The sequence below is a fragment of the Pholcus phalangioides genome, unplaced genomic scaffold, assembly GCF_987345545.1.
Source record: "Pholcus phalangioides strain wild (caught in Gottingen) unplaced genomic scaffold, Ppha-v1.0 ptg000015l_1, whole genome shotgun sequence".
In the NCBI taxonomy this organism is placed as follows: Eukaryota; Metazoa; Arthropoda; class Arachnida; order Araneae; family Pholcidae; genus Pholcus; species Pholcus phalangioides.
The window spans coordinates 116,178,157-116,193,396 of NW_028301608.1; the positions used below are offsets into that span (position 1 = coordinate 116,178,157).

At 40.4% G+C, this 15,240-nt stretch overlaps 1 protein-coding gene across 6 annotated transcripts in view; it reads left to right on the plus strand.

Moving 5' to 3' along the window:
- Positions 1–10,524: 10,524 nt before the first annotated feature.
- Positions 10,525–15,240, plus strand: part of LOC149077690 (nucleolysin TIAR-like) — a 158,640-nt gene continuing 153,924 nt past the window's right edge. For 3 of the 6 annotated variants that reach the window (XM_089245271.1, XM_089245272.1, XM_089245267.1), the window contains exons 1-3: positions 10,525–10,561; positions 10,646–10,695; positions 10,834–10,930. In XM_089245271.1, coding sequence (XP_089101397.1) covers positions 10,550–10,561; positions 10,646–10,695; positions 10,834–10,930 — 159 coding nt within the window. In that variant the 5' untranslated portion in view covers positions 10,525–10,549. The remainder of the gene's footprint in view (positions 10,562–10,645; positions 10,696–10,833; positions 10,931–15,240) is intronic. The other 3 variants (XM_089245273.1, XM_089245274.1, XM_089245268.1) reach the window with 1 other exon arrangement.

The window sequence follows — 15,240 nt, forward strand, 5'->3', positions numbered from 1 at the left end:
GAAAAATCATAGTATTAAATTTCATTATCATCATGTAAAGGTCATACGCACCTGAAGCCCCCATGGCCATGTCATGCGTTATAAGAGTTCTGTCAAAGCCCTCTTAGATAGATAAAGACAACCCTCCTAGAAAATAGTATCCATAGGAGGGTTGATTCTCTTCTTACCTGGAAAAAAAATGTATTTCGCTTCTATACTACGGAAAGTAGTCCGTAAAAATGGAGATTTTTGAACCAAACAAGAGGGGGGTGGAGAAGTATCGCGATATGCAAATGCGCCGTCACAATGAGACGCATCTGTTGCCAGCAGATGTTTTTACAAAGCGTATGCATAAAAAGCAAAAGGAAAGGAGACGTGATAAGCAAATGGAGGGCTTGTGAAGGGAATGTAAAATACATTCGCCCGGAAACGAACTGATATTTTATTCAGTAGCACTTTTTTTTCTTTTCCGACGCATAGAATCGCAAAGTTGAAGTCAAAATAAGAACTGATACAGTGGAGTCGTAACAGAACTGAAAATTGTCGCCGCGTACCTCACGCGAAACAAGATCATTCCATCAGAATTCCAAATAGTGCTAATGGCATTCGTTCTCCGGCGAATCGCGTGGTTCGAAATGCGCAGCCTCCCTTCGTGTGTGTGTATGATTCATACCAGGGTGAATTTGTTTGAGAGAAAAAAAAAAAAGACGTCGGAGCCATACATTAGAGTGCCGCTAACATTATAAGCCGATTTGCAATGGGTGAAAGTGGCGTAAGTGGCGTTCTTTCCTCTCGTTGTCGGTGGAGTAGGTCAGATATCAAACGTTATTGGATGAAGCCATAAATTGCCTCCCGGAAAGGTGAATCGAAGGTCTTTGAATAACCTCTATTACGAATCGTCACTTTTGTGACTGCTTGATTCATCGTGCGCAGCGTGGTTTCAAAATCCCATTCTGTCCGGCACAATCTCTGTTACGTAATATCTTTACTTAGTACCCTTTTGTGCTGTACTTAGAAATACCTATTACAGAAGAGCTGGGGAGGAGCCAGGCACGGATCCAGGAAGATGTGATGGAAAGGGTGAATTGTGTAAGTTCATTTGATCGTCCCGTATTTTACGGGACCTGCAATTCCCCCCACATTGTTCGGCTATTAGAAGGGCGGTTATTCCTACCGTACCCCATCCCCCCATATTGCATCTTCTGCAATAGATCGAATGTAGACATCTTCAAATTCCAATAGATCGAAGGTAGACAATTTCAGCTGCGAATGGAATTGAGCCAGACATTCAGCTGCAAATGAAGGCAAGGTCCATTCGTATCTTCATCTACGAATGGAGTGGAGGTAGACATCTTGAGCTGCGAATAGAGGGGAAACAGAGGCATCTTCAGCTGCGAATGGAGTGGAAACAGAGGCGTCTTCAGCTGCAAAGGGAGCGGAGGCAGGCGAATCCAGGCAACACTCCCTATAGATAAGATATATCTTATGAGGGTGTTGATCCATTACGATGTGCAGGTGCATCGGATAATCCCGTATTTTACGGGACAGTAAAACTTTAACAATATTACTCGGCTCTTGGGAGGGGCGATTGCCCCCATCACCCCCCCCCCGGATCCGCGCTTGAGAGGAGCTGGTCAAGTTGGGAGATATTCCATGGATTTCTTTTATACTCAGTAAAGTGATTTCTTAGTAAAAAAATAGAGCTTCCGCGTGTTTTTTTGAGATGGTTGGGGCAGGAGCATGCTTTGAAATACATGGTGCAAAAACTCCCTGCGAAATAGTGCCGTTTCGTCCTCGGGTGATGAACACCAATTCGATGTTTGATGAGTTTCCTTCCCCACACCCGTATGTTGGCATGTTTTTCAAGTCAGAGTCACGAGCACCGGTGCATGCTTAGTGGCGTATTTGCAGATTTACAGTGGGGGGGGGGGGTTAGCGGGCTATAGCCCAGGGCGGAAAAATTGGAGAATGCGTGGTCAAGAAAGTTAGTAGAGTGAAAGAAGGGCGCCCTCGCCTAGAGAACAAGGGGCTAGGTGAGTGAGTGACCAAATGAGTGACCTAGTGAATTTGCAAGCATATGAGTGAGCAAAAGAGTGAGTTAAAGCAGCGGTTCTCAACCTTTTTTGACTCGCGCGGAACCCTTTTTAGTAAAAAAAATTCTATGGCGGAGCCCCTAATAGGCCCATTTTTAATTATTCATTACAGTTACTAATTTATTTTTACTATTTACAAATATTTATAATTATTTTTTTAAATTTTAATGGGTTTTTTTTGTTTTCCTAGAGCGGCCGCGGAGCCCGTGGAGAGTGCACAAGGAGCCCCAAGGGCTCCGCGGAGCACCGGTTGAGAACCGCTGGGTTAGAGCATGAGCAAGCATGTGAAGGACCAAAAAGAATGGCTTATCAGAGTCAGTGAATTACCTAAAGCGTGTGTAAGAATAACACAAAGCGTATGTAAGCTTATGAATGACCAAAAGTACGACCTAGAGCAGCAGTTCTCAACCGGTTCTCCGTGTGTACTTCCCAGGAGCTCCGCGGCCGCTGGAGGAAAATAAATTGAATCGGTAAATTTTATAAATAAATAAGAAAAACGAGGCCCACGATGGCTCCACCACGGAAATCATATACATACTAAAAATACTGACCGTGAGCCAAAAAAGGTTAAGAATGACTGACTTATAGCATGTGTAAACGATCACGATCAAAAGAGTGACCCATAAGGCAAGGAACCAAAACAATGTGCAAGCATGTGAGTGACCAAAACAGTGTGCAGGCATGTGAGTGATCAAAGCAGTGCGCAGGCATGGGAGTGACCAAAACAATGTGCAATAATGTGAGTGATCAGGCATGTGAGTGACCAAAACAGTGTGCATGCATGAGTGATCGAAAAAAGAGTGACGGAGAGTGTTTGAGCACGGGAGTGACTAAAAGAGTAACTTAGAGACACAAGTACACACTTGTGTCTCTAAATTACTCTTAATGAAAATTCTGAATCGATTAAAAAATTCAGAACTTTTGAAAAAAAATCCAGAATTTCACAGTTGTGAAGAGCTCAGGTTTGTGAAAAGCAGTTAAAGAGTGAATCCAGGTCCCCCCCCCCTCATCTAATACAGCTCCCCGACCACTAGGACCTCCCCCCCCCCTCCCCAGTTGCGGGCTCCGGTGGTCCGACACAATTCTCATCATTTTATGCTTTTCACACTATAAATCCATTATAGAGAGGCTCGTGAAAGTCTGGTCGTGGAAGGGGGTGGGGCTGCTGCAAGATGTGAGGTCCATGAAACAGTCCGCCCACAAGCTGTGTTCATGCGCCTCATTGTGTAAAACTAACATCGTCGATGTATTTCTCGCGAAGGCGCTCACCGAAGCACCTAAGAATACTCGGTACCAGTACTAGATTTCGTATTCACGATGTATTGATCAACTCCCGCGATCGAACAGTATATTCCAAGAATCACTATACAATATATTATGTTGATTTGAGTTGTCACGTGGGTGCTCTTTTTTGATCCTAGACATAGGTGGTGCTCACGACTCATCACAGGCCTGAAACTGGGCTGGGACAACAGGGGCACTGCCTCAGGGCCCCGAGCCACGCGAATGGGAAAGGGGAGGGGCACAAAAATGTACACTTTTTTTGCTTAATAACTCTTTTGTGTAGGGAAGTTATACACTCTTATGTGTAAGAAAAAAGTCTGTCCCTGGGCCGTACCGTGAAGCAGGGTCGCAACTAGATACTTGGTCTGCCGGGGGTAAGCACGCATTTTGGCACCCCTTGCGATGTCGAAGGTGAGGTTAAAAGGTGAAATTTGCACTCCCTCTGGTCCTGCACACCGTGGTAACAAGGACCCTCTTGCTCCCCCCTCCTCCTAGTTGCGGCCCTGCCGAGAAGGCCTGGCGTTCTACGATCCTGGCCCATGATAAGACTGAAGAATTGATTCTTGTGTAAAATATAGTCAAACCTCGTTAGTGCGTCACCCGGTTGACACGTCACTCCGATTAACGGGTTACTTTTTGGAAGTTCCAATTGTCCTGAGGCAGGAATTGGCACAGCTATGGCTTACTCCGTTTAACGAGTCACTCCGCTTACCAAGTCATATTTTTGCTCTCCCAAGACTGACTCATTAACAAGGTTTGACTGTATACCGTCTTTTTTGTTTTCATGCGTGGTTTTTTGTTTTTCATTCATGTGTCGGTCGTATTAGTTTATTCGTCCGTGGACACAAAAAAAAAAGAAAAAAGAAAAAAAAAGCAGTTCCACGCCATCTTTTGGTGAAATTATGTTGATGTTAGTAGTTATAAGTACGTGAGTAAATAATGTAAATGTTCAAGTGGGGTCTTGTTTTTACGACTTCCTCTACGAATAAATATTCGTGATTTTTCTTGAAGAGTTCTCAAGATGAAAGTGACGGACGTCAGACGAAAACCAATGCTCATTTCGATACGAATCTGTTGCAAACAAACGCGATTTCTCGAATCAATTCTGAACGATGTTTGTCTCTTCCCATAAGAAGACAAATAGACGACAGATTGTGTGCAATAAAAACACCCGAGAACTGACGAGAGAGAGGGCGAGAAACGATCGTTGAAAATAAACAGTGGAAAAGACACCATCGGAAGCGTAAAAATAAGGATTTTAAGCGCATTCAAATAAGAAAAAAATACGAGAATCTCTTCTCTAGGCTCGATTAGTAGGGATTTTGCGTATGAGGGCAGTGCCGTCTTAACGCATGGGCCCACCCGGGCCTCAAGACAATAGGGGCCTCAGAAAAATGAGAAGTAGTTGAATTTTTTGAAAATTTGCCAGTTAAGGCCTCAGAAAAATCATTTGGCGCAGGGGCCCGTGATGCTTTTAAGACGGCCCTGCATGAGGGTGCTCGCATTTTTAGGTAAATAAAGAGTGAGAAACGCGACACATTGTACGTTTTGATGTACAGCAAGGGTGCTCAAACCATAGGCTGAGATAGACTTGAATCTTTGGGAGATTGCGGGCCACTTCACTGATTTGAAAACGGGTCGCAGGCTTAATTAAGTGATCTGGGACAGCACCGCAGGCCACTTAAGTGATATGTGAATGTTCCACGGGCCGCTTGAGTTATCTGGAATTGTACCGTGGGTCAATCAAGTGATCTGGGAGCGTGCCGTGGGGTCACTTTAGTACTCGGAAACAGCACCGCAGGTCACTTAAGAGATCTGTAAATGTGTCGCGGACGTGCCGCTTAAGTGCTCTAGAACTGTGCCGTGGGCCAATCGAGTGATTTGGGAATGTGCCGTGGGACACTTCAGAACTCAGGAACTTCCTCAGGTCACTCAAGTGCCACGGGCCGCTTGAGTGATCTGTAAATCTGTCGCGCATCAATCAAGTGATCACTAAATGTGCTCTAAAAATGGGCGGTTCACTTAAGTGATGTGCATGTGTGCCGCGGGCCGTTTAAGTGCTCTCGAACTGTGCCGCACGTTATTCGAATGATGTAAATATGACGCTGGTCACTTAAGTGCCTTGGAACTGCACCGCGCGTTACATAAGAGATTTGTTCAGCTCATGTGATTAGTTCATTTTTACAAAATTAGGTTTGAACTCGTGGGCCACACCAGGTGATTCCAAGGACCACATTTGGTCCGCGGGCCTTGGATTGAGCATATATGGTATACAGGGTTGGACAAAAGAAATAGCGAAGTCATTGTGTTGGCTTCGTTTCCGTCCGAGATGGTGCACCAGTCACTGCCATACAGAAGTTCTCGAATACCCTATGTTAGATAGCGGAACAGGAAATTTCGTCACCGACAATTCGCCATCGGAAATTTTGCCCCTGACATTTGGCCCCGGTACGTTTCGCCACTGAAAATTTCGTACCTGGCATTTCACCTGCCCCGAACGTGTGAGTGACGGTGTGTGAGTGATAAGTGCACGAGTGACCAACTTTGTGTGAAATCGACTGAAGGAGTGCATTAGAGACCGAGCAAATGACTGAGTGACAGAATGACTGACCACGTGAATAAATTGCATTTTTTATAAATTTTAGAGATATCCCGGATTTAAGATTGAATTTCCTCGATGATGTATGGTGAAACTACATACATCATTATTAATACATGCTATTTTGCTATATGTTTATACGTTATTATATGTAATTAATGAAGGTGTAATTTTTATATGACTACATATCATTATTACTAATAAGCTTATCAACACCACAATGGCTGAATAATTTTTCCTTCAGTTAACTTCAGTTGACTTAAATGATCAACTCTGCCTGTGGACCATAAGTTGAGAAACGCTGCTATAACGCATTAAAACTCTACATAGAATTTTCTACAAAGATAATTTGAAGGAAAACTTTATTCAATTAATAATCACAAATGTGTTTTTGCGCATTTTTAGGAGAAAACATAAAAATTGAAAAATTAATATATTTATAATGAATCCAAAGACAAAATGCATTTATTAAAAACCCAAAAATCGATCTTCTCATTTCCTAGTTTTTAAAATTGTGATTCTCCGCGTAATGTTGCTCACATGTTGTTAGGTTGCGTAGCACAAAGATAAGTTTTTATTTATATGTTGCAGCGAAATATTCGAGCGAAGTAACAGCCCTGAGTTCATATGTTTGGGATCAGAGGAACAAACATAGCAGGAGAGAACATAGGGGGCCCGTGCCATCCCCATGATGACCAAAAATTAGAAATATTTCAATAAAAAATTAAAATATCGAAAGAAAATACCTTTGTATATCCCGTATGTTATCTTAATTAAGATGTTTTTTGAAGATTAGTGGCGCAAAATTTCTCTGGGAGAGATTCCTTGTGCTCCCTTTTTAAAGGTCGATCTTGCGTACGCCGTGACCAGGGCGTGGGGTATTGTAACGGGCTAGGTCTTCTCATGGTGCAGCCTGGTAACGCAAATTCTACCACAAGTCATTATATCGCTTAATCATTGTTTGGCGCAGCATAACTTTGATATGGTTCTTGCACCTATAAGAAACAAAATCCAATCCAATCCGAATGTGCATCTATGCACCCTCGAATGAATGATAGCACATATCGCAGCAAATCCGTCGGAAAAAATCAGCAAATCGTTCTCCAAAAACGCCCTCTATCCCCTTTACTACTGCGATTCAATAGCATATTCTACGATCAGAAATGCTTGTTTAGGTGTCTTATATCACCTTTTAAAGTTTGTCCTACGAATTTAGAATCGCCCTGTATTTTACATGTGAGAAAGAGATCATTAAACTAGAACCCCTTCCGCCACCTATCAAATAAAACTGCTAAAATTCTTCGACTGAAATTAGTAATCGGATTTTGATTAACGTGCCATATAAAAAAAGCAACATGATATGATATCAGTTAATATTTTATAAGCAATGATATTAATTAAATTATGAAGTTTGCCTCGAAATTTTAACAGTTGTTATTTATGCGAGAGGTAAAACATTGTTAGTAAAACTCGCAAGTTAGCTTAGCTATCGTAGGCTTTATGCGATTACAATTAAAAAACAAAAGCCAAGGACGCATGGCCCCCACATCCTGAAGCAGGGCCCCTAGGCTGGGATCTTTCACGGGCCCCCCAACCAGACTTTCACCTGGTCCCTTTAAGATGAATTTATAGCGTGAAAAAACAATAAAATGATTAAAATCACCACGACCCTGTATATTGTGGGGGCCATGCAAGGACGGCTACAGCTTGCTAGTTTTATTAACGTTTTTCTTACCGCTGATAAACAACTGTTAAAATTTCCAGCGAAACTTGATAATTTAACTGATATTATTACTCATAAACTATTAGCTAATATCATGTCATATTGATTTTTCACGCGGCACATTAAACAAAATCCGGTTGCTAATTTCAATCGGGGTTCTAATTCGTTGATGCGTTTCTGACATGTAAATATAATACAGTACTGTATAATTATCTCCAAAATGTTCTAGAAGAAATATTTTTGCTGATGAAATTTCATTTTTATCCGTTTATTGGTTACGGACAAAAGTGCCTCAGAAAGGCGCCATTTTTCATGGCGAATATGGTTACAAAATATGGCCGTTTTGAGTCTCAGAATGCTTCCATGCACACAGAGTATTTTTGCTGAGCAGAAAAAAATTCCCTATATTGTATAAGACAGCGTGTTATTTTATCATTCCGCACAGATATCGAAATTCTTTGAGCAAAGGAACAGGTCTGTGCAGATGTAATAATAAGCAATGTGCTTCTATCTGGAAAAAAATTAAAGGGCACATTTCATGTAAGAATAACATTTTCTCTTTTTACCGCTAGCATTTCGGTGCTCATCATTCCTCCCCCCCCCCCAAGACTGAGATCTTTGGTGGGGCATTTTCCATAGTCAATTTATAGTGTTAAAAGAAAAACAACGAGTTTTGTCCCAGGCCCAGTGCTAGAGCCCTGCCAGCCCTACCCTTGTAGGGATCATAGTGCTCACTTAACACACTGAGGATACATGCTTAATTTCATACTCAGGATATATTCACCGACAAGTCACCCTACACGACATGTACACCCTATGATTCAATGACTAGACTCATGAGATTATTTCAGTTAAAGTCATATGTCAGAGTTCTTGTGTGTGTTTTTCTTCTGGTGATGGTTATAATCAAAGCTCTTGATTCTTGAACATGTTTCCCAATTTGTTGACAGGGCTCCTATTGAATCCGGGGATTCCCCCCCCCCCGCCCACAGTGTCCCACATTATGTAGCAGGGGCTCCTCAGGCTGGGCATCTTTGAACTTCCCCCAATAAAAACTTCTTACATCCCTTTCTACAGTTAATTTATATTGTAAAAAAACAAAAAGTAATAAGTGTGTAATAAGGATCGTCCCGGGGCCCCTCCGGCTATCAGTCCCGTTTTTGTTGGAGTCATATACCCCATAGGCGGAGACAGGGCCGTAACTACAGGGAGCAGGGGGAGGCAACTTACCCGGACGGCAAAATTTCGGGGGGAGGGCTACTACTACTACTAAACCCAGACATGCACCTCGTCCATATTCCTTTGCGGAACCTCTAACGAATTGGTACATGCGGGAATGTGCGTGTACGTGTAGTGAAACCTGACGTAAACTTTGTTTCTGTGTAATGCTTGTTATGTGTCGTGCTGCCATCTGCCACCAGTTTTTCTAACTATGAGTGAAGTGTAATGATTGAACAATTAACCTTTGTAGGCCTGTTGCTCTCTGTGGCGAGACTTTTTAATGGGGAGATCGGCTCGCATTTGCGACTTGAAGTTGGGAACCACAGGAAACCAACTTCAGCCGACCACTACTGCGGTAACGGTGTGGGGGGGGGGGGACTGCAATTTTAAATGGAAACAAAGGAAACCATCATAAAATTTCGAATTTTGAAAGTTGTGGGGCGACAAAATTCCTAGTTACGGCCGGCCCTTGGCGGAGATACGGGGGGGGGGGGTGGGCAATGCCTCCCCAGCGTCAAAGGTAAAGCCGACTGATCTAATGTATTTACGTACAAATGAATTGACATCAGTGGCGTCGGAGCCGGGGGTGCTGTGGATGCTCGAGCACCCACGGTAATTTGTGTCTCGGGTCTGAGCACCCCCAGAATTGATTGACAAATCGTAATTTCCAATATAAAGCTCAAGACGAGCATCCACAGGCTCGAAACATTTCCGACGCCCCTGATTGACATCATCATCATCATGCGGCTCCCCGACTTTAAAGACTATTTCTGCCTACGTATGCCCTCCTTGAGCCGAGGTCACACCATGGTAGTTTTCTTTCCGTAAAAAAAATGGAAACCGACCCCTCTCCCTCGCGAAGGAAAAAAAAGAAATTCTTCCTCCTTTTGATAAAATCCTGCGTAAGCAACTGCTTCCTTCTGGTGGATTAGAAAACCCCTTCCATATCGCATTTGTTTGACACCGTAAATAATAATTATACATCTAGGGCGTAGCGAGGGGGGGGGGGACTTGGGGGTGTCTGTCCCCCCCCCCCCGATAATGTGAGAAAATGACCGAAAAAGGGGAAAAAGATGGTCAAATCTGTTGTTCTATCACTTTGGTTCCCACCGAAATGAAAACCGTCCTCCCCGAACGAAATTTCTGGCTAGCCCCTGTTAGCCCCTTTTGATTTGATTGACACCTTCTCAATGTCGTTTTCGTCACCGTACTTTTCTTCAGAAGTCCATACCATAGATAAAAGGAAGCATTTTATTTGAATCTAATAAATAAAGTAAAGCTATTAACAATAAATAGTGACGTTGTATCAGTTAAAAAAAATTAATTTGCGTTATAAAGTTAGAAAACTCTTCACTAGCAAGAAGTTTTCTCTTTTACTATAGTCTGAAGCAAACGCCTAAGAAACAATACTGAAATTTGGATTTATTTGATAGTGTAATTCAATCTATAAAAGGTATCTCACATTTTAGGTTGGTAATTTTTACAAATTCACGTTAAAAAAATGAATTATTCATGTTGGTGAATGAATTCACGTTAACCATTTTTTTTTAATTTTTCTAAAAAAAAGAAGATAGGAATTTTACCGCCGTCTGGAGAATTCCAATAAGACGCATGCGTGGGTTTTTGTGTTGAAGTGTGATAACCGCCATCATGTCGATTAAGGTGCGATATATTCATTTATTGTTTGTATTTATTAACAAATTGTATTTAAATAGGATTTGAATAACACTCTTTGATTGAAATTAGTTTTCGTTCTCGTTACAGGAACAAAGCAGTGAAAGTCACCCGAGGACTCTGTAAGTATTCACTCTCATTCTTACCATTGAAAAGAAAAAAAAAACGCCGGTTGTTTGTGTTTGACGCCAGTTGTATTCAGTTATTTTTTTTAAATACAACGTGCTTCAAGGAGTTGAAATTGTATTTTAAAATTTCAGTTATGTCGGGAATTTGGATCCGTCGGTCACCGAAGAGCTGATCTTGGCGCTGTTCGGTCAAATGGGGCCGGTGAAAGGATGCAAAATAATACAAGAGGTGAGTAGTTATGCGCTAAACAAAACAGGATGTTGGGACCGACTTTTAGGGTTAAGCCTCCGCGGCGTGCGGCGGGATTTCATTTTCTCCTCGGAATTCGGATATTTTGAGCAAATATTATCGAATATATACCGATTGTAATATCCGATTAATACGTTTGTTTACGATTCCGATAATATTAGTTAGTTTTTCCCCCCCCCCCCCTTTGACGCGACTCACATGCTCTGTCAAATCCGATCTAAGCGCCATGCTTTTGTATCCAAACATTGATGAGAAAGAACTGGAAATTATAACATTGTTGTATTATTGGTGAATTATTGAAACAAAATGAATGTTTATCTTTTTTTCCATCCAAATTATGTCTAAAGCTTGCGATTAGATCTAAGAAAAAAAGCGTGAAAACTCTAATGCATATGAACTCCGAGAGCATGTATATGAGTCATACATGCTCAACCTATTCCCCACAGGCCATATGTGCATCTTGGAGTCATCTGATGTGGCCCAATACCAAATTTTGTAAATATGAAGAAAGGGGCACATTTACATAACACTTGAGTTCCAGATTCACTGCTCCAGGTCACTTGAGTGGTCTGCGGCACATTCTCACTTCAATTAAGTGATCTGCGGCACATTCTCACTTCAATTAAGTGATCTGCGCCACATTTCCATATTACTTAGTGACCCACAGCAATTCTCACTTCCATCAAGTGGTCTGTGGTTGATTCCCAGACCACTTGAGTGACCTGGGACACATTCCCAGATCACTAAAGTGACCCATTACACATACTCAGACAATTTAAGCAGCCCGTGGCACAGTTATGGATCACTCAAGTAGTCTGTGACATGTTTTAAAACCAACTAAATTACCCCTGGGTTCCAAAAGATTGAGCACCCTTTATTTAAAGCCTTTGATCTAAATCGTCAGTTTCCAACCTTTTTCAGTCCACGTACCCATAGCTGGCTTGGTTCTTTTCTGCGTATGTACCCTTGTTCCAGAATCCTCCAGGCATCTTCCTCCTTTGTGATCTGTTTCAAGCATTAAAGATTCCGGAAACTTTCATGAAAAAGGTATATGTTGAATTAAATTAAATGGTGTATTATGTGGTAATTATATAGTCTTTATTTTTGAAGTAAGCAAACAAATTAACACAAAGATTAGAAAAAAATTAATGTAATGTTTGAGGCTGTATTGAATTATAAAGTTTTGAAAAATTAGGCTGAAAAGCAGATTAATACAAACTCAAATCCGGAGCTGCTTCATATTTTTTATATAATATAAAGAAAACGCCCTTCAACAAGCTCTGTGCTAACAAACAGCATCAAAAACATTGTATTTTCTAGAAAGTTCACTGTATTTGTCACCCCAGCGAGCCCAAAAACTTACTAGGTTCACCATTCTCCCATTGAAAAGGATCTTCAGAGTGGTATCTGATGCGAGCTCTAGCAATTTTTCCTTTTCTGGAATCGACTATGAAGCCGGTTCGAAATACTCTTTGAAAGGATTAGATATCCACCCATTTCCAGCTCTGAAAAATATTTTTAAACGATTCACAACCTTTGACGGGACTTTGAATTTGCTCTCAACATGGTCTGATTTTTTTAGACACCGTATTATTTGATCAGGGTATTAAACTTATTATATGAGCACTTTCCTCTGCAAGCATGCATCTGACAGCATCTTTGTTTAGTAATATAATTCATTTTATACGTTTCATGTATGTCTGATTATTAGGTCCTATGTCAATTCTAAGAAAAGCAGCTGTATTTTTCCCTTTTCACTTGATTCACGTGCTGTGTCAAATTTGATCAAAGTGCACACTTTTGCATCCAAACATTGATCTGAATCAATTGAAAATTAGAATATTCTTATATTATTGGGGAGTTATGATAGAATCAATATTTTTTCATAGAAAGCATGGCTGTTACATATCTAAAAAAAAAAAGTTTAAATCAAGTTATGGCTTGCTGGTCATTTAGATGCATGCTCTATCTTTTAAAAATGATAATACAAATAATTATTACATCAATGTTAATCAGTGTGATGTGATTTTGCTATGACGGCTGGCATGGAGCTTGTGGGTGCTTCGCATGGACTTCGCTCTCTGATCTGCCACTCCACACAGCAAGCCTATTATGACCCTTCACCCCTGAATATAAGTGATTGGGAATAAATCTATTGCTGCAAAGGCTCGCATCAAGGCGACCCTCTGGAGATCACTGGATACTTAATATCGGCTTTGAAAACAAGTGAAAAACAAAGGAAAATGAATCGGTAGTCATCCAAAAAGTTGAAGAGACGAAAGAGGAAAAAATAATGAGTAGCATTCAAACCATAAACTTTTGTACCGCCAGTTTGACACTGCGTACTGGACTAACAGCGGATACTAGCTGGAGTCCTAATTTAATCTATCAATTCTTGAACATCCACTTATCACTAATGTGCATGGTCCTGAGAATGGCCACACAGAAGTGACGTCACTTCTTCCACTGTGTGCAGAATAAGGGTCTGACTCCATATATGTATACGCAATGCTTCATAAACTGATATTAAAAATTGAGTGTAGCAAACAAGGTTATAACTGGTGGGGAGGAGAGGAGCATGCGGGTCTGGTGCCCTGGTCCAGAAGAGGTATAAATTTCACCCTTTAACCTCCAACATTACAAGGGGTGCCAAAATGCATAATTGCCATGGACACAAGAAATATAGAGCTTTAAGCTATACTGTTAAGTCACAGCACATATGTGAATGATGGCTTGTCACAAAATTTTTCCTGTTGCATTTGATTTTTTAAAACGGTTGGAGCGAGGTGCTCGTCTCACTCAATGACTGCAAATGAAACAATTTATTGGAACACCATTGTAAAAATCGTTTACGAGAGCTTTTTCCTTTGCAACAAAAATGATCTATTAAAATCCAGTGTGACATGTGAGTATAGTCTTCTAACCATGAGATGAAATTTTGCCTCTGCAGGTCACATCAGGCAGTTCTATTCCTTTCTGAAAGGACAAGCCAAATGTGAAAATTTGGTTGCGGATGAGTTCTTGTTGATGCATAATCATTTCATCTTTAAAAATTAAATAGTATATGTATGGGTAATTTTCACGAAATAGGACAAAAAATTAAAAAAATGTTATAAAAAAAATATCTAAAAAATTCTTGGATTTGCTTCTTTATCTGCTAATAAATGAAATATAGTCGGCAAATGAAGTTTGTTGGAATTTCATGTGAAAAAAAATTGATATAAATATAACTGTTAAGAGATAGGCAAAATGCCTCATCGAATTTACCTATTTTTGCACTTAATTTGATATTAATGCTTGACAATTGCAACATGATCCATCTGTTTTGGTAGATCATTTTCAACTTGGACAAGCACTGATAATCTGAATAATTTTTCTGTTAGTTGAATTTTTATTTCTGTTTTTGTGCTTATTGCTCCTTTGTCATAGGTTTATGGGGAAGGAGGGAAAAGAGATTTCTAATTTGTCTTTTGCTGGAACAGAAGTTACACTCTCGAAACAAAGTATTTAGATGAAACATTACTGCAGCTGGGTGTTGCAAGAAATTTGGACTTTTTATTTTTGTTCCCCCAACTTATAATCACACCTTCCTTCTGGTTACCTAATGTTAGGAGAAAGACATTCTTACATGTTTTGTAGCACTGTTAAAAACCAAGCATGTTGAAAACGTGCTGTTCAGGAATAATACATGTCTCTGAACTGAAACACATGGTAAAGTGAAAATAGTTTTCAATTAGCCTATATATTAAAAAAAAAGACATTTAATATAGGCACTCTTTTTTTTTTCTTCTGAATAAACCAAATTTGTGAATTGATTTAAAATTTTAATTGATCTAAAAGAGGTTCAAGTGATGGCTACATTGTTCCTAAACTTTTCAACGTAAAATTTGATAGGTGTTAACTGGTGTTGTAGGATTTGAACCAACGTTTTCCAAATGTCACCAATGGAAAAAAACGGGGAAGTTTTCATTTTGTGATAAAACTATTCATAAAAAAATACTTAAAATTATGAAAAATATATGAAAGTATACTTGTCTTAAAAATATACAGGGTGAATCCGACCTATTCTACCAAACGAAAGGGGGTGATAGATGAGCCCAAGTGGATGATGAAACACCCCACCAACCCTGTCTTATCTGTTTTTGATTTATGGTGGATAATCGTTTATGATAAAAAAAATGTGTGTGGAAAAAAAAACAGAACTTGTGAAGTTTCTGAAAGTCCAATATGCAAACTAAGCACACATTTGGAAAGTGCAGAAAAAAATGCCATAAGGTGATGCCAATTTC